The sequence below is a fragment of the Nicotiana attenuata genome, unplaced genomic scaffold (assembly GCF_001879085.1).
Source record: "Nicotiana attenuata strain UT unplaced genomic scaffold, NIATTr2, whole genome shotgun sequence".
Classification (NCBI taxonomy): Eukaryota; Viridiplantae; Streptophyta; class Magnoliopsida; order Solanales; family Solanaceae; genus Nicotiana; species Nicotiana attenuata.
Genome location: NW_017672470.1, coordinates 36,553 through 56,915, shown reverse-complemented (window position 1 = coordinate 56,915; position 20,363 = coordinate 36,553). Strand labels below are relative to the sequence as shown.

The window sequence follows — 20,363 nt, the reverse complement described above, 5'->3', positions numbered from 1 at the left end:
GTAGGCTTAAAGACAAGATAAGTTGGTAAAATACCAACTTATCAAACCCCCAAACTTAAACTATTGCTTGTCCTCAAGCAATGAAAGCGACAAAATCTCCTCCCGAGTATTTAAATCAACATTGCATCCTTATCATGCCAAGCCAAAAAGGTCTATTAAAAGCACAAACGCATGACTTCGATTGGTACCAACAATTAAACCAACGCATATGAATTGCCGAAAACTTTTCATGAACTTCATTACATTTCAAGTGCTCAAGCACTATGCAAATCAAAGTAGCAAATCAAGTCATGACACTAAAGCTTCAATATTTGCCTCTCTAGCACAATTATCTCTCTTCGGTCGTTTCTTCCAATTGAAAATGGGATTAAATTCACAACTCGAATCTCATGTGCCCTCACATTTAAGAGAGAATTCCACACTCACAAAATCTTAATTCAAAAAAAAAATGGGATATCAAATGGAAAGAATTAACTCTCTCTCGCAAAGATGTTCAAATGCATACAAGTAGTACCATAGGCTTGCCCTTCATGTATTTCTCCACTAATGTAGACAACTTGGTTCAAAATCAATTAGGACTTAAATGGTTGTAGTTTAGGCTTTTGGTTAAGGTAGGGCACAATTTTGGTTAGAGTGACTCAAAACCTCTCCAAGCCCTACAAAATTTACAATCAAAGTCCACTTCCTTCAAAAACATTCTCCATCCTTTCTTTACTTTTCATTCCACACCTAATCTTCCCTTTATTCACAACTTCTTATTATTTTATTATAATTTTTTTTCCTTCCTTTTCAAAATCAAGGAAGGTTTCACTTTTTATCATTTTTTTTCTACCTTTCACCTTTTAAATAACTTCCATATCACAACTTTTCCAACCTTCACCCCCAAACTTAGGCTTTTAGCCTATGTTTACACTTTCAAAGTACTTAGGGAGGTAGGGTGCCAAAAGCTAGATCAATAAAGAACAAAGGATTAAAGCTTGTAACATGGTTTCCAAAGAACAAGGTTAAAGGCTCAAAGTGGGTTGACTAGGGAAAATATTCAAGGATAGGAAATTTAAGGCACAATAGCGGTCCAAGGAGGGCCTAATATCATTTTTCAAACCAAGTTAGTCTATGATTTCGCATTGAAGCACATTCCGGGCAAGTTCTAGACTACAAGTAATGCAAAAGAACTCACACTAAATCTCACCACGCATGGCACATGAACACTCAAGTGAAATACAAATGTAAAATCCAATTGAAACCAATGACTCATAAAGGTTACATATAGCATAGGAAGCTATTCAGTGAATCAAAGAGCCAAAATTTGAGTCTAAAAGTCATGACATCTTTACTTCAATTATTTTTCTTTTTCAACAACCAAAAATTCATATGCTGAGGTTTAAATCATGTTGGTATCAAGCAAGCCACAACTTGGTCAATGGGCACAAACCCCAACTTAAACCATTTATTCTTCCTAAATTAACATAAACTATATCTAAACTACAAGACTAATTCCCTTAAGAAAGTTGTCTATCTATCCATCATCGGGAAAAGTCGAGAAAAAATTACTAACAATTACCCGGTTCAAGAAGAAAATTGGCATCCTTGGAAAAAGAACTGAGGTACGAAGAAAACCAAGGATATCGCCACTAACATAAAACATACTACATATATAAAAAATAAAAAATTTAGAAGCTAATAACCAAAATTAAGAAGCTAATAAACATATAATATCACACATCACATGAAAATACAATAACAACAAAATGAAAACAAACAAAGTACCAATCTCCACAATTATCCACATTTATACAAGAACAACAGTTATACAAGAAGCCACCCCCCAATTAAAGATGTTGCAATGTCCTAAGTGGAACTAAACATGACAGAGTAAAATGGTGGAAAGTGCTCCCTGAATACTGCATCAGGTGCTCTCCTTGCTGTCTGACTCAAAGGCATCCTCCTCTCCTTCTTCCTCGGACCAAGCAACATGAGCATCATAGTTCTACTTAGCTTCCAAGGGGTTGTCACCTGTAGAATCGTCAGAGTTAGTGCTCCTTTTCAGTTATAATACCTGTCAACAAATGCTAGGAGTGAAAACATGGTATGGCTATGAAGAATTGTGCAAAATGAATCAAATATGCCAAAGGAATGATTGGACAGTCGAAACCCAGCCTTAGAAAAAATTTCAGGATTTTGAGATATTGAACTGTCTGCTCTCTGATGTCGCAAATCCCAACAAATCTTCACAATTACGAACTCATCAGAAGCCGCAATTGCGAAAAATTTCTCGCAAATGTGAAGCACACAGACTTCTGATAAAGTCGCAATTGCGATGAAATTTTTGCATTTGCGAAGCTTGTTGGACTTGGGGTTTTTCGCAATTGCGACCACCTCTTCGCAAATGCGAAGTCGCAAATGTGAAGAGGCCATCGCGGAGGTCGTCGTCCCCAGCCTCACCTTCCTCAGAGAACAGTACCAAGCCTTAAAATTTTGGAACCAAGCCATTCTTACTAAACTCAATCATCTTTTAAACATAAATCATGCACTAGATTTCATAGACAACCATGAATCAACAAAAATATCGATGTTTCGGCAAGAATCTCATTCGGGCCTTTCATCGATCACATAAGAAGCACAAAAAATTCACTTCTATTTGACAAGCCTTGGGTACTCAGACTTCCCCAAATTTTGAGCAAAGAACAAAACACACACTCTCAACCAGCCTCACCTAGAAATCAACTTATGATTTGAACCATTTTAAAACAATTTCAGGCAAAGGAAATGTTACCCATTTGAAAACCTAGGGTTTAAGAGAAAATAAGAAGAAGAAGAAGAAGAAGAACAAGTAATTAAGTTTTCATACTTGATGTCCTGCAATTAGGAGTGAGAGATAATGGATTTTTACAGTGGTGAGAGTGAGGGAGACAAAGGTTTGAGGGCCTTAGAACTGTTTCTTCACTTTTGATCAAAATGAGTGAACGACCCTGTTTTACCTCTATGATGTAGCAATTGCGATAATAACATCACAATTGCGAAGTTTAATGAACTCTGTACAGTTCTCAATTTCGACAGAAATTTGGGATTTGCGAAGGGACAGGTTCGCAAATGCGAAAACTGTGCCCCTGCAATTTCACCATCTACTGTTTTTCATGCTCTTCGTCGCCCCGACCTACTCAAATCAACTCCAAAAATTATGAAACTTGGCAGATTGGTTAGAAACGATATAATAAGTTATTATAAAAAGGAAAATTTCAAAAATGACTAAAAATTTTTGAAAAACGATAGGTTGCCTCCCACCAAGCGCGGCATTTAACATCGTGGCACGATGCAAGACAACTTTACCACTTTTCTCGACACTTAGACGATATGAACTGGGCACCTAGCTTGGAATCAAGCTTGTGACCACGAGCGGTGGGGGGTGGTAAGTTGATGATCAAGCCAAACCTCAATTTCTTCATTTTGCATTTCTTGGCTTTCATGTGAGGAATGTCATTTTGCCTTCTTGTTCCTTCAAATTGTAAGATGTATGGTTTTTGCCTTTCCTCCTCGCAATCCCTCATTGACTCGTGTAGTTCAATTCCCATATCACCACACAATTCCAATATTGAAAAATGCTCGGAATGTGACTTCAAACCTCCAACTTGCATTTTTTCCCGGATTTTGACATCCTCTTTTTCCCCCAAACTAGAGTCTATCTCAACCAAATTTTCATTTACACCGGATGACTCTAATTCCATATTTTTCTTGGCATCACCAACACTCATGGAGTCGGTTGGCGGATGTTCAATTCTTGATTCCTCAAAGTAGAGCTCACTTTCTTCCTCGAAATCGGACTCTTCTTGACTTACTTCCACACTCTCAAGTTGGTGGGCATAGTGAGCCTCAACCAATATTTTCATTTGATCTTCCAAAGTGCGGATATGTTCATCATTGTGAGTCAAGATTTGTTTCAAGTCCTTGAGTGCAAAGTTGTGCTTCTCCTCATTTGCAAGAATGGTCTCCAACATGAGCATCATCGTCTCATTTTGAGCATTTGAGCATTCTTCTTGGTTTTGATCAAGCGCCAAGGAAGGATTTTCGGCTTCCACATCTAAGGAAAATTCTTGGCTATCATTAACTTCTGAGGATTTTTGGACCTCTAAAGCTTCAAGCATTTCTCCCATTTGTGAGTGCAACCTTTTAAGTGCCAAGTCATTTTGGCGACTATTTTCCAAAAGCTCCTCCAAGGCACTTTGCTCTTTGTTTCCTCCTTCAAGTAGGCATTCTAGCATGAGCTTGAACTCTCCATTTTGACCACACTAAATTTCTTCCACTTCCATAGCCCTATCATTTTCATCACAAAAAGTAGAATCATCATAGCGGGGGCTTGGGAAAGGGAAGGAAAAATAATCACAATCATCCCAATGACCATTCTGACGACCACACTTATCACAAATACTCCACTCATGGGTTTGAGATTGTGCGCGCAATCCACCCCCGGGAGAATTTAAATAATTTTGCCACGAGTGTGGTCCTCCACAATAAGGACATGGGTCATCAAAGTATGAACAACTACCATCCGACCAATTTTTATTATATGATGCCATTTTTCAAAACTATCAAAATAAATAAGAAACAAACAAGAAAAATAGACCAAGGTAAGAAAAGTTAATTACACAAATATTCACAAGTTTGGACCAAAGCACTTACGCTTATTTCTCAAACAACCTAAATTACGCCAAATTGTTCCCCGGCAACGGCGCCAATTTTGATGACGTCCAAATCCACTACTAAAAAGTAAATGGACACGGTCGCATGCAATATAATTTACCCAACTATGAGTCGGGGTCGAATCTCACAGAGAGCAATATGTAGGCGATTAGGAATGTAAGAGAATTATCACTTGTTATGCAATGCCAAACACTAAGAATAGATTTGAGAAAAGATTTATACCTAAATGCGGAAATGTAAACTAACCTAGAAAGCAAGTAAAATGATCAATGGCTACAAGGATGGATGCATTGGGAATTACACTGAAGTAGCGATCCAATGTATTTCACGATTTTACAAATATGAGCGAGTTTATATTAATTAGCCACGGGTAATAATTCTATATTAGCTTCTTCCAAAGACTAACAAGACTTCCTAATTGAATTATCCCTAAAATATTTAGGAGATTAAGCACACCCGGATATGGCTACAAGTAGTTCAATCCTATCCCTAGGTAGAATCTATAAAATGTGGGTTAAAGCCTCAAGTTCTTGTTAATTAATCTTTCCCAACCCCAAATAATCTTTTCTAAAATTAATTCGGAGTAAATGGGCGAGTCCTAGGGTTAGCTAATCCCTTTGAAAACAGTAAATAACAAGAATAATTAAAGTAACAATAACTCACTTCATAAAAGATAAAAAATCATTCAATACATAAGCACAACAAGGTATTTAATCCACATTTTAAATATGAATATTCCCATAAACAAGATTCAAGTATTGGATAAAATACTACACACTTAGATATACAATACAAAGCAAGGAAATGAAGAAATAAACATAAATGGGTAAGAAATTCTCAACCAAAAGCTTCAAATCTTCAAGACCAACGTGTGTGTGCAAACCCTAGCTTCCAACCTTGTTCTCTCTAGTCTTAGAGACTGAAAATAAGCCAAAGATATCTTACAAATGAGCTAAGTCGGGTGTTAAATGGTTTGGGGCCAAAAAATGCAAATTTCCAGAATTGCCCAGAACTGAATCGCGCTTTTCGCATTTGCGAACATAAGTTCGCAATTTCGAACTATGGCTACACTATTTACTTTTGCATTTGCGAAGGTTGACTGTCCTGGTTGACGTCGCATTTGCGAAGTCTTCTTCGCATTTGCGAAGACTACCTGATTTGTCTTCCTTCGCATTTGCGAAGGTCCACTCGCAATTCCCTTGACTGTTTTGTTCGCATTTCCCATAAATGTGTCTCAATTGCGATAACTGAGGCCCCTTCCCAGATTTTCTTCTTTTTAGCCATTTTTGACTCCTTTCACTTGGTTTCTTCAAGATCACTTCTAAATCACATAGAACCGGTACTATAGAAGTAAGTGGCATTTAACACATGATTTTATCACTCAAACATAGCAAAATTGTAGGCTTAAAGACAAGATAAGTTGGTAAAATACCATCTTATCACCTATCCAAGAAGTCCTGAGCATCCTCTGACTCAGCCACACTGAATGATGGAGGTTTTGACGCCATGGACTTATATCTTCTTTCTAGGATTGGTTCATCTGTCATGCCTTCTTGTTCCTCATCTACTTCGGATATTTCTAAGTCTCTTGGCTAGTTTACAAATATTGGGGATCTTTATCTTCGGAAGAGTTTTTTGTGGATTCATTGCTTGATTGAGAGCTATCTTCCATTGTTTCATCGTCTGATGAATTTACAGATTCCGACCATGGGCTATCTTCTTCTGATATGTTTCTTGGTTGGGACACATAGAGGCCTCTCAAATCTCTCTAGTCTCTTCTGCTCCTCATCACTCATAACGGGACCCACCTAGGCCTGAGCAACTACAATTGGTTGGGCTGGTGGTACCCCTGGTTTCTAAAGTACCTGCACCACCTACTCTGTAGCACGGGCAACGGGAGTCTGAGCACCTCCCCCGGCCTAAGAAGTGGCTGGTGCGTCCTTGACTGAAATCTCTTGAGCAAGGCTACTGCAAATCGTCAATATTTTGGCCAAAGCCTCCTAAAGGCCTGGAACCACAATGGGGACAGCTGGTGCCTGAGCTGGTCCCACCGGCTCAACCATATCTGGAATTTGCCTCTGAGCTAGAGCAACTGGTGGGTCTACAGGTGCTGCTCTAGCTGTTGTACGAGCTGCACCTCAGCCTTTACCGTGGCTCGGCCTCTCGTGGCCCTAGCTAGTAGTACTGGTAGCCATGCGCCCAGTCCGATAGCACATGTCCTCACCATATTTGAGAGAATAGAATAACAGAAGTTAAGTTTTCGGAATCAACGAATTCGCACGACAAGAATACAAGAAAGTGAAGTTTTCCTAAGGGTTCGGTAGCCTCTCGAAGATAAGTACACATGTCTCCGTACTGATCTGCAAGACTCTACTAAACCTGCTCATGACTCGTGAGACCTATGTAACCTAAGCTCTGATACCAACTTGTCACAACCCGATTCTCACATGTCGTGATGACGCCTATTGAATACTAGGCAAGCTAATAATCACAATAAAATCACTCATTCTTAAATTTGAGAACATAATAAATTTAACTTAAGAGTAAAATCTCATAAAATAGCTGATATGAAAAAAATACCGCGGTTAATTACACAATCCCCCAAAATTCGGGTGTCATTAAGTACATGAACATTTATACAATAACATGGTCCGAAACACTGTCTAGGAGAGTAGAACGGTATAAATAGCACTCAAAAATAAAGGAGGAGAGTCAAGGACTGCGGATACCAAATCAGCTACCTTGAGGATCTCTGAACCGATAAAAAGTTCCAAAGTCAGCAACGATCGTACCCGGAAGTACCTGGATCTCCACACGTAGTGGAGAGTGTAGTATGAGTACAACCGACCAATGTAACCAAGAAGTAATAAAACTAACTTTGGACTGAAAGTAGTGACGAGCTTTGCAGGTACAGTCCACATACAGAAATTACAGTAAAGAAGTGTAGACATGCTTTCAAGTTCAGCAGTTTAAGCTCAAAACAAATAAAATACGCCAAGTGTGACTGAAATGAGAAATGATACATCTCTATCTCTAAATGTCAAATATACATGCCAACTATAATGCAACACAGTAATACAATCATATGCATACTCTCGGAGTATCAATGCTCTAAGTCCTCCCACTCACTCAGTCCTCACAGTCACTTAGTCCTCATAGTCATTCAATCCTCATAGTCACTCAATCCTCCCAATGTCATGAAAATCAGCCCAAACATGATGATATGATGTACCAATAAATGGAAACAGAGACTCAGATATGATATGCAAATGATAGATGTGATTGAGTATATATTTCCAAATTAAGCAAGTAATTCAACAGCAACACGACCTCTATGGGTCCCAATAATACCAGCATATAGCCTAAGCATGATTTCTAATATGAGTCACAGCTCAGTTGCTTTAACCTATGAAGAATACATAGATAATGACAAGATTATTTGGCTACACAGCTCCACGGAATCAATTGAGCCATAATTTCTATGGTGCACACCCACACGCCTGTCACCTAGCATGTGCGTCACCTCTAACCAATCACATAACACGTAATTCAGGGATTCAAACCCTCAGAACCAAATTTAGAAGTGTTACTTGCCTCAAACCACGCAGATCTTTACTCCAATAAGCCCTTGCCTCGCGAATCGGCCTCCGAGCGCCTCGAATATAGCCATAAACAATTTGTTACAGTCAACAGGAGTTATAGGAATCAATTCCGTACGAAAATGTTAAGTTCATATTCAAAAGTCAAAAGATCAACTCAAAAGTCAACCCCGGACCCACGTATCGGAATCTAATAAAAGCTACAAAATCTGAACACCCATGCAACCATGAGTCCAACCATACCAAAATTACTCAATTCAGACTCGGCCTTCAAATCCTCAAATTAACGCCTAGGAAGTTTCTACAATTTTTCAACCCAAAACACTAATTAAATGATGAAATCAATGGTATATTCATGTAATTTAACCAAAACCGAGTTAAAATCACTTACCCCAATCACTCCCTTGAAAATCTCTCTATGAATCGCCTCAATTCGAGCTCCAAAAATCAAATTGTGAAATTTTACTCTAACCATCGTTTTGAACTCTTATATTCTACCCAAGTGACTCTTCTTCGCGAACGTGGAAGGTTCCTCGTGTTCGCAAGCACAAAATATTCTGCTGCCAAAATCCTCTTATGCGAACGCGATATCCCCCCTCACGAACGCGATGACCAAACGACCCCAAGCTTCATGATTGCGAACGCATAAGCCAAATGCATGAGGTCCCCAGCTTTCCTCCCTCTTCTTTGTGAACACGACTCTTCTCTTGGTTCGTGATGCACAACTTCCCCAGGCCTTCACGAACACGTTGCCCTCTTCGCGAACGCGAAGAAAAAATTCTCACATGCCTCCAGATACTTTTCGCGAACGCGAAGAAGGAAACCAGACACCAAAAATCTAACATCAGCCATCTTCTAAGTCCAAATTCCAATTCGTTAACCATCTGAAATACACCCGTGGCCCCGGGAACTCAACCAAACGTGCCAACAAATGCGAAAACATCTTACGAACTCGCTCGAAGCATCAAATCACGTCAAACAACACTAAAACCACAAATCGCACATCGATTCAAGCCTAATGAACTTCCAACTTCTACAATCGATGCCGAAACCTATCAAATCAACTTTGACTAACGTCAAATTTTGCAGACAAGTCATAAATGGCACAATAGACCTATTCCAACTTCTAGAATCAAAATCCGAGTCCGGCAACTACAAAGTCAACTCTCGATCAAACTTCTCAACTCTCCAAACATATATTTTTCCAGCTTTCGCCAATTCAACCCGAAATCTCCTACAGACCTCCATATCAATATCCGAACACACTCCTATGTCCAAAATTACCATACAGATCTATCAGAACCATCAAAACTCCATTCTGGAGTCGTTGATGACGTCCAAATCCCCTACTAAAAAGTAAATAGACACGGTCGCATGCAATATAATTTACCCATCTATGAGTCGGGGTCGAATCGCACAGAGAACAATATGTAGGCGATTAGGAATGTAAGAGAATTATCACTTGTTATGCAATGCCAAACACTAAGAATTGTTTGAGAAAATATCTATACCTAAATGCGGAAATGTAAACTAACCTAGAAAGCAAGTAAAATAATCAATGGCCACAAGTATGGATGCATTGGGAAATACACTCAAGTAACAATCCAATGTATTTCGCGATTTTACAAATATGAGCAAATTTATGTTAATTAGCCACGGATAATAATTCTAATTTAGATTGTTCCAAAGACTAACAAGACTTCCTGATTGAATTATCCCTAAAATAATTAGGAGATTAAGAACACCCGGATATGGCTACAAGTAGTTCAATCCTATCCCTAGGTAGAATCTATAAAATGAGGGTTAAAGCCTCAAGTTCTTGTTAATTAATCTTTCCCAACCCCAAATAATATATTCCAAAATTAATTCGGAGTTAATGGCGCGTCCTAGGGTTAGCTAATCCCTTTGGAAACATTAAAGAACAAGAATAATTAAAGTAACAATAACTCACTTCATAAGAGATAAAAAATCATTCAATACATAAGCACAACAAGGTATTTAATCCACACTTTAAATATGATTATTTCCATTAAAAAGATTCAAGTGTTGAATACAATACTACACACTTAGATATTCAATACAAAGCAAGGAAATGAAGAAATGAGTACAAAAGAGTAAGAAATTCTTAACCACAATCTTCAAATCTTCAAGACCAAAGTGTGTGTGCAAACCATAGCTTCCAACCTTGTTCTCTCTAGTCTTAGAGACTGAAAATGAGCCAAAGATTTTCAAAAGATTTTGCTAGGTTGAGTATTTGTGGGTTTGGAATTTTAGAAAATGTGAAATGTCAATCCAGCCCAGTTCTGATGCCCGTTGACCGCACCTGCGAAATAATCCACGCAAGTGCGGCTCCGCAGATGCGGACACCTTATCGTAGAAGCAAAAACTTGAGGGATGTCTGGCGCCGCAGATGCGGGCTTCCAAGCGCAGATGCGCAACCGCTTTCGCGATTACCTGATCGCTGATGTGATTTTTGGCAAAATAGTAATCTTCGCAGATGCGGACTATTCACGCAGAAGCGGGGTCACTTCTGCGACCAATCTTCCGCAGATGCGGAATCACAGGGGCGTTTTGCATGGTTTTCATCCTTTTTTGCTCAATTCCTCTCCAATTGAATTCAAATCACTTCATGGCATCATTTACCTGAAAATCTAACAATACACACCATAAACGACCTCATATTATAGTTAAAGGACATAAAAACTAAAGAAAAAAGACTAGAATGAGTGGTAAAATCACCACTTGTCAACACCCCCAACTTAAAGCTTTTGCTTGTCCTCAAGAAAATCATAACCAACACTTCAATGAGACTTTACCATTTAAAGCACAAGTAGTATTGCTATTATTTACAAATCACATTCTCCAATTAAGCACCATACTTATGGATTTGGTTGGTACTATTAATTAGGTTCAAGCACGCGAATCTTAACCAAATAACTTCCTCATTTGAAAACACTTTCAAGAAATGCAAAGGATTTTCTAAGTAATCAAGTGACAACAAAAAGCCTCAAGGAGTGACTCAAAAGCACTAGTATACTACATATGCTCCATTTACTCATTTTCGGATACAACAATGTTACCAATTCATCCTAATTCATGTGTCCTCACAAGAAAGAAAGTCCCAAAATTATCATATTTACAATAACAACACAAGGGACAAATGCACAAAGACGCTCTCTCTCAACAAAGAATTTCAAGTGTTACAAAATATCATGCCATAAGCTTGCCCTTATTTTAATTTGCCACCTATTCAAGAACATTCGGTTGGAGATGCCATAAGGACTTTTTAAGTTTGTAATGTAGGTTTAGGAAAGGGTAGGATAATCATTTGGGATACAAGTGGCTACACCCTCCTTGAACACTACTCACATTTGTCTTTCTTTTTACATTTTGCTTCTTTTTAAACCAAATAGCCTTTATTGGCATCTAGTTACCAACATAGAACCACCTTGAAGTTCCTCTCTAATTTTCTCAAGGCTCCATATTTACATACACATATTTTTTATTTTTTTATATAACTACTTCCTTTTGGAGCTTGAGTAATTATATCTCAATGTACAACTTTACCAATTTCCACTTTGACTCCAACACGCCCAACCTAGGCTTTTAGCCTCATTCTCAATATTCAAGGAGGGACGGGTTCAAAAGATGGAATTATTTCATAAAAGGGAAAACGTTTGTAATGAGGTGGCCAAAGAAAAGGTTAAAGGCTCAAATGGGGTAAGCTAGTGATAATATTTATGCAATGGTAGGCTTAAAAGGAAAAAGAGGTTTTTCAAAGATCACAAAGAATGCCTAAGGTCATCCCTCCAACCAAACATAACTTAACATTAGCATTGAAAGACCAACCGGGCAAGTCCTAGATGATATAAGTAAACACAAGAATTATTTCTAACAAAAAACTAACACACATGGCACATGAACTAGTCAAGACGGATCAATTTCACTTTTTTTTATAAGAGAATTTAGAGCAATATCATGCCAACTAGTGTGCAAAGAGTCACTAAAAGAGCCAAACTTTATCACAAAAACTATTCCTTCCCATGCATTTAATTTTTCAATTGAAAACCAAAATCGGAGGGGTATTCTTAATTCACATTTCCCATGCAAGAGACTAATTCTATTAGTACCAAATAATCCAAAAGTCTCCACATAACAAAACAAGACTAATTCCCTTAAGAAAATCGTCACGCCATCCATCATAAGGAAAAGTCACCCGGTTCAACACAAAAATATTCCTCGAAAAAGAACCGTAGCATAAAGAAAACCCAAGAAAATACTACTAAAAAAATGAAATAATGAAAACTTACTAAAAAAATAATTAACAACAACAACTAATATTAAAGGAAGAAAGAAAAGAATAAAATAGGACAACAAAAGTGACTAATCTGCAAATATATATAGCTACTCACACTACGCTCGGTAAGAGCACATGATACACAATATCAAAACAAGCCCAGCAAGGGCACAAAATATCCATACAACATAATACGCCCGACAAGGGCACAAGTCAAAGTAGCAATGTATAGACAAAATGTACGCCACCCCCAACTAACAACATTGCAGTGTCCTCACTGCACAATATCAAAATTAAAGCACAAATAGTTTGAGGGTCTCCCTGAGGTCTGCATCAGACTAGCAGACTGTGGGAGGAAGGCTGATCACTGCTGTGCTGAACTCGTAGCCTCATCATCATCAGTCTTATCATCATCATCACCATCACCAGCAGCGTCTGACATGAAGGAGTACTCCTCGCTATCATCTTTAGCCTCCACTGGAATCTTCTTGCCTGGATGCCCCAATTTGAAGATGGCCTTTATGCCTCTCCACATCTTGATCATGAATTTGCTCTTCTTCTTGTTCTTCTCCTTCTCATTCTGGAAGTCTAACTGGAGATCTGCATGCGCCTTGGCCAAGTTGTCATAGGCTGTCTCAACTCTGCCATTTGATGCTGCCATCTTCTCCTGAGACTCTGCCTGACTTTTTTGCGCCTCTAAGTAACTCCTCATGTCTTTCTTGGAGAAGTATGCGGGCCCAGGCTAGAAGTATGAGGGCCCACTCGGAAGCTGTGATACTAACTCCCTGATAGATGTAAGGTGGGAGTTTAGAACCCCAAATGGTCCCTCAGGTGCAGTTGCCTGTGAAGATGACTCTGGACCGGCAGCAGCAGTGGTGACCTTCCTTTTCTTGCTTTTGACTGCACTACCCTCTCCTGTTACTCTCAGCGACTGAAAGGGTTTATCAGCTAGTAACCAATGATCGGTGCTACGCACCTCAACCTCTACTTTCATTCATAACTGTGTGATCAGCAAAGGAAACATCAACCCTACATCATTGTCCAACAGATACTCTCTCAGCTCCCATAGGATATAGTAACAAACATTCACAGGAATGTCGTCCAAGATGCATGCAATTATCAAGGCCCTGGTGAAGGAGACATCTGAGACATTCCCACAAGGTGACACCCTGTTGCAGAGGATGTAGAGCCACATTTTTGCTTCAGCTGTAAAGTCAATTGACTTCAAACCCTTTCTCCTATTTCCCCATTTTGCTCTCATGCTTGGAGGGTAGAGATTTGAGACAAGCCATTCCTCGTTGCCGCACTGGTCCTTCTCGCGCACCTGCTCAAGTGGATAGTTAGGAATCCCAAGTGTGTCATTAATATGCTCCATCCCAAACCTCACTAATTTCCCTCTAATGATGAGTTGTGGGTCGGCGAAGTTTATGCGCTTTAGATTCACGTAGAACTCGCGAACCCACTCCTCATTGGCTTTGCACGGAGTGGGAATGAAACATGACCATCCAGAGGCTTGGAGACGGGCATAGAAATCTAGGAGCCGCTCGGCCAACTTCTCCTCGGCGATCCCTTTTTCAAGCACTATCTTTTTGGTCACGAGGCTGTCATAATATCTGTGTTGACAGTCAGCCGACATGAAGCGTGAGTTATGAAATGGTTCATCAACCTCCTCCTCAATTTAATGATGTTGCGGAGCATTTTCGTTCATCTTTGGGTCCATTTTAGCTCTAAGTACCTTCACAAAATCAAAACAATATTAGTCGGGCAATAGAATCATGTTAAGCAACTTAAAACTTTGCAATTAGGCCGAAGAATCAAGTTGAACGGGCCTGGGAAGCTTCAGTTGCAAAGCCACTGGAATTTGGCAAACTGCCCAGTTTCTGCACCTGCGGAAATATCATCGCAGGTGCGGTACCGCATCTGCGAATTTTCTCCGCTTCTGCGGTTTTGCTCACCATGCCAAAAGTCGCACCTGCGGAACAGTCAACGCAGGTGCGAGGCCGCATCTGCGAAATTTTCACTACTGGAAAATAGGCCTACCGGAACAGTTGTTCTGGCAACGGTTATTAAACAGTTGCAATAGAGTAGGTATGGTAACGGTTACAACCGTTGCAATAGAGTTTGGATGAAACCGGTACATTTTAGATATTAAACCGTTCCGGTTGATAGTTCACCGTTACCATTGGTCTATTTATAGGAACGGTTTGACGAACCGTCCCAATAGGCCTATTTGTAGTAACGGTTTTAGAAATTGTTTTAATATTGGAACGGGTATTATGTTCCCTCCTCTTTTTCCCCCTGAATTTTGCTACACCCCCCAATATAACCCCTTTTTCCTTTTATTTATATATATTTTATTTATATTTTATTTTGGTAAATATAATAACTAAATTAAAAAATTTCTACACTTCCAATGCTCATTACTACGATCCCAAATCACCTTCCTCAGTACTCTCATTCTCACCTTCCTCTCAAAAAACCTAAATTCTCAACAAACCTAAATTCTCTACAAACATTTTCTTCGACATTGCTAACCCAAATCCCCAATCCCCTCCCAACTCCCTCATTTGCAAATTACAGTCCCAAATCCCCAAAGTCCTCAAAACTCGGTTCCTAACCAGCAAACGTCAAATCTCGATTGCTAACACAAAACTCCGAAATCCCCAAAGTCCCAAACTCCATTTGTTTTTTTGAGTCGTCGTTGAAGTTTGGCTCCTTTTCGCTTGATTGCATCAGCCATGGCCGACGAGGTAACCCAAAAATTTTCCAAGAAAAAAACAAACCCTAGTTTTATTTTGTTTTAATCGTTTATATTTTAATTTTCTAACTTCCTGTTATTTGTATTTTATGCTTCGATTCTTGTTCATAGATTCAAAAGATTCAATTGGTATATGGTAAATTAAATATAAAAGTTCAATTTTCTTAGAAAATTTCTGTATTTTATTGGTGATCTGTACAGTTCTTTGAAGAACCTATATTGCTGGTTATTTTTAGTTGTTGTATATCTGCTCAGATATGTGTGTGCGCGCGCGCTCGTGTGCACTCGTGTGTGTGAGTTTGGGAATATTTGTTTTTGTGTATAAGAATTTGCTTGTAGAGGTTATTGGACTTATAGGTTGTGGATGAATATCCAAATTGGTGTATGTAAAGGTGTGAAGTCTGTAATAGTTTTTGGCCTAAGCCTTTTTCATGTGACATTACGGCTTTTATGCTTCTGTTACTATTACAGTTTCTACTGGAGTTACTAATGAATTCTCTTTTCTTGTTTTTTATTTTATTTTTGTCTTTCTGAGCCGAGGGTCTATCGGAAACAGCCTCTCTGCCCCTATCGTCCCTGGGGCCTCTTTTCCTGCATTTCTTGTTGTTGATGTTGTTGTTGTTGTTGCTGCTTTCTTTGATTTATTTTCTTATGCTTCTCTAAAGTCTGAAAGAGATGAAATGCTCTCTTATGATTCTAAGCATGCTGTTCTGTTCAGGTACTTCTGTTCCTCATTTGGGGTGTCAGTTGTTCCAAGGTTAGTATGACCAAATTTTTGGGAATGTACTTGGTTCATTGCGAACATATCCGCGTTATGTTTAACGAGTATTTCTCCTAATTTGCAGATTGGCTGGGATTCAGTCATGAGAATGAGCGTAAACCTTCGTGATCTATTCTTATATGAGGCTTTTCTTTATTACAATCCTCTTCTTCTTGTGGTTAGTGAAGATCATTATACTAGTTTATGCAAAGTCCTTTCTGCAACATTACTCTTATTTGCATTTCTTTGGTTTTGGTGCTGCAGACCATGATGGTTTGGTTTTGGGGAATAAACCTATGGGTTTTTGCGCAGGCTAATGTCAACTACGCTAAATTTTTTGATCTTGATCAGAATCATCATCTCTCTCACAGAGAGATTTGGAAGGTAACTTACTCTTGTCATGAGCTTATAGTCTTGCAACTTAATGCATCATTAACCAACTCATTTTCACCTAAATGCTTTGGTGCTGATGCATTTATTTTAAGATGGCTAAGTTAAAAACTGCATAGTCAGTATATGTTCCACATTAGAACATGCTACCAAGCTCAAAGCTTAGATTGCATTAAAGTCAGCTAATGTTCCAAGAAAAGTATCTAGCAACAAGATTAGCCTCATGATAATTTCTTTTTCTATCTCAATGACTGAAAAGTTTAACAATTTTTGTTGTCGGGAAAAATCAGCTATGTCCAGGTGTTCTATAACAGGGGCTTTGAAAGTACTAATAGGTGTACAATCTCTATCATTCTCGCTGTCACGTTTTAGGCTAATAGTCACAATGAATGATACTGACTTTATTTTCTTTATTTCTTATTGTATCTAGATGTCAGAAATCATCCAGTTCTTATCCGCTGCAAGTGTGAAAAAATACAGTAAGTTCTTTCTCTTTAGTTTAGGCAGCTGTTAGGTGTGCTTTTTTCTATGGCTATTGGTCTTGGTGTTTATGATTACCGGTTGTACCTGTATGATATTGAACTTATATTCCAACATAAGAGTGCACTATGTCACTCTCAAATCCCACTTGAATTTGTACTGATGTAGATGCATTCCTGTAGATTGTTAAAAATAATGCTTCTCTTTTTCTTTCTATCTTCATCATCGTACCGATCAGGCTTTATGTAGCGGAGCTTGAAATATTTGGTTTCTTTGTACTCTAATGTGCCTCTTTTTTTCCGGTCATTTATACTTAAATATACGAGTATTTGATCCCTTTCTCTGTACTGTTTATTTAGTCATATAACTATACAACATGGCGTCAACGGAGGGGCTGATGCCAATAACAAGAGCATTTTTGGCTTCTTATTATGATAAGTACCCATTTACCCCTCTCTCTGAAGATGTTTCTCGTCTTTCTGATCAAATTCATTCCATGGCTAATGATCTGCACAAGGATTCTCCTTTGACCGAAGGTAATCATTTTCCTCAAATTTACACTCTTATCAAGTTAATAGTAATGCAATAGAATCATATTAATAGTAGTGCAATAGAATCATCATCTATTGGGTTAAATTCAAATGGAAATTGGGCGTCTATTCACAACTATTGATATCCAACTCATGAACAAAAGTGTTAATACATTAGGTAAAAAGGTCTTTGATACATATCAGGGGACAATGGTCTGTAATGGAATTGCATAGAGAGAGTTATGCCCAAGATATAGTGGACCTTTAGGATGAGAATGTATAATGGAACCCACTTGCTCCTTGGTTTCAGGTGGCTGGAAGCCTCGAACAGATGCAACAAGGAGTACATTGGTCTGAAGAATGTTGTATTTTACTGAATAATTTGGTTTTTAATTCAACCATAGGTGGAGCTAGGCGGTCGGCCCGAATCCCTTTCGCTGGAAAATTAGGTTGTGTATATAAGGCCATTTTTTTTATGTGTATATATTATATGATGATAACCCTTGGCTTATATTTGATGTGTATATATTGCATTGTGTATTTTTTTTGTTCTTTGAATCCCCTCGGTGAAAATCTTGCACCCGCCACTTAATTCAACGCTTCTTATTCCCACTTGTGAGGTATGTTGAGAGCCTTCTTTTGGAGCGTGGTTGAGAGGCTGGTCTGGAATGTGAGACCAGGTTATTGGTTATCTTCGGAAGTATTTTGTTTGCATTGAACGCATGTGGTGGCTTGATTAGTGCAGCCACTTAAACTTTGCATTTGTGTCATGTTAGCCACTGATGTAGAACTTTTAAGCTGGTTCTCAAATAGGCGAGAAAACTTTGTGGATGCCATGCCCTCTTAAGGCTTAATGGTCTTTGTGGTTTCTTTTCCTTTTAAATCCTATAACAGGATTAATTTGATATGTTCTTTTTTAGTAGCTTGTATGTACATTTAATGTCCAAATTTGGGTCTTGATAATGTGTTTTTATAGAAGAGCTAGGATCATGACTAGCATCTTGTATGTCCATTATTTTCTATTTCTTGTTTGATCAATTTATTTAGTCTAGGCATTCAAGATGAAAGGTAATGACTTTATTTATCCTCTTTTTTAGGTGGAGTAGATCAAGAAATAGAAGATGAAGGCAATGAAGATCTAGACCTTACTTAAGATGAATTTTGAATTGCTATAGATGAATGTTCTAGTAATCTTTTGTTGTCAATATTTTGAAACTTACTATCTTGAAATGTATTAAACTTATGCACTTGGGGTAGAACATTTATTTTTATGGATATTATTAGTTTGTTGGACGAATTATATTATTAATAGTTTTATTTTGTGATTTATTTAAATTTTAGTGTTATTATAATTATATATATATAAATTTATTTACAATAGGAGTTATATTTCTGTTTTAAATAAACTGTTACAATAGCCTACCAGAACCGTTGCAATAGGATACAAATGGCGTTCCATTAGAATGTAAACCGTTCCAATAGATCCGGTAAACCGTTCCAATAGGTAGTTAAAAACCGTAGCAATACAAAAACAACCGTTACAATAGCTTTAAGAGACCGTTGTTATATCCATAAATAACCGTAACAATAGCTTACGAAAGTGTTGCATTCGATAATATGGTAACGGTTATGAGCCGTTGCATACACATTATAGTAACGGTTTTAAACCGTCCCAATTGGAAGGAATAATCGTTCCAATAGAGAAAGGGAAAACCGTTGAGATAGACGTCTCTATAGCAACGGAGATGAAAACCGTTCCAAGAACCGTTCCTATAGGTCTATTGGCACGCGAGAAGATGTGACGGTCTGCAAACCGTTCCAATATCGCTACGGCAACGGTTTAGCTACCTACTGGAACAGTTTTCCATGCGTTGCCATAGACCAATTTTTCAGTAGTGTTTCTTCGCTTCTGCGGTTTTGGGCCAAGGGTTCCAAAATCCCGACTTTTTCAGCCCTTTACAATTCTTAAACCTGATTTTGGCACCTAATTTATACTCAAGACTTCTAAATTGGTGCCATACAAGATCCTATGACTCTATTAAGACTGATTTTGTGGCACTTCGCAAGAAATTTTCTTTTAGACACTTTGTCGAACACCTTGCAAGCAGTGATAACATATGCTTTTTGAATTAAAATTGGTACTCAGACTTCCTATCATTTTGATTCAGCAATAGCAGCACACACACATGAACTCTCAACCAATTCCTCACCCTAATCTAACATAAATCAGAGGGAAATGGGGAATTGGGGGAAATAGCCACGGGAACTTCAGAAATGGAGAAGAAATAGAAGAAAAGAGAAGTAGAAGAGAGGAGTAGGCCAAGTTACCTGTGTAGTCTTGTACTTGATAAATTCGAGTGAGATCAGTGTAAGGAGTAGTAGTGTGAGATATGGGGGAGTTTGGGGTTTTGGGAAAAGAACAATATTCAGAGACAAGAGATCTATTTTTTTAAACCTACCCGATTTCTGCAATCTGCGTCGCTCTACCGCTTCTGCGGTGAAGAAAATGCATCTGCGTAAATGCCTGCTTCTGCCGCAGGAAAAATGCTTCTGCGGTCCCGCATCTGCGGGCAAATTTCCGCAGATGCGGTTACACCAGATAACTGGTGCCCAGATTTGCAGCCACTATTTTGTGCCATTCCAACGTCCTAGACTCCTTAATTCAACTCCAAAAAATCTGAAACTTGATAGATTAGTCAAAAATAATATGCTAAGCTATTCTATCTGCGGTCAGGGGATCGCAATCTGCGGTCCCGCATTCTGCCAGAAATGGACCGCATCTCCGAGATGGGCCAATAGCGAAGCTGGGACGCTTTTGCTCGGTCTCGAGGCCGCATCTGCGGATCTTCTCTCT

At 38.6% G+C, this 20,363-nt stretch overlaps 1 protein-coding gene across 3 annotated transcripts; it reads left to right on the top strand.

The window, feature by feature from the left end:
* Positions 1-15,009: 15,009 nt before the first annotated feature.
* LOC109213339 (SPX and EXS domain-containing protein 1-like) lies at positions 15,010-18,834 on the top strand. 3 transcript variants are annotated; one of them, XM_019377129.1, is made up of 8 exons: positions 15,010-15,341; positions 16,068-16,106; positions 16,195-16,287; positions 16,374-16,493; positions 16,930-16,978; positions 17,339-17,515; positions 17,820-17,958; positions 18,607-18,786. In XM_019377129.1, the coding sequence occupies exons 1-6, from the start codon at positions 15,330-15,332 to the stop codon at positions 17,344-17,346; spliced, it is 321 nt and encodes a 106-aa protein (XP_019232674.1). In that variant the 5' UTR covers positions 15,010-15,329; the 3' UTR covers positions 17,347-17,515; positions 17,820-17,958; positions 18,607-18,786. The 3 variants fall into 3 exon arrangements, with proteins under 3 accessions (XP_019232674.1, XP_019232673.1, XP_019232675.1); XM_019377128.1 differs by having other exon boundaries at positions 17,820-18,834; XM_019377130.1 differs by lacking the exon at positions 17,820-17,958.
* Positions 18,835-20,363: the final 1,529 nt, after the last annotated feature.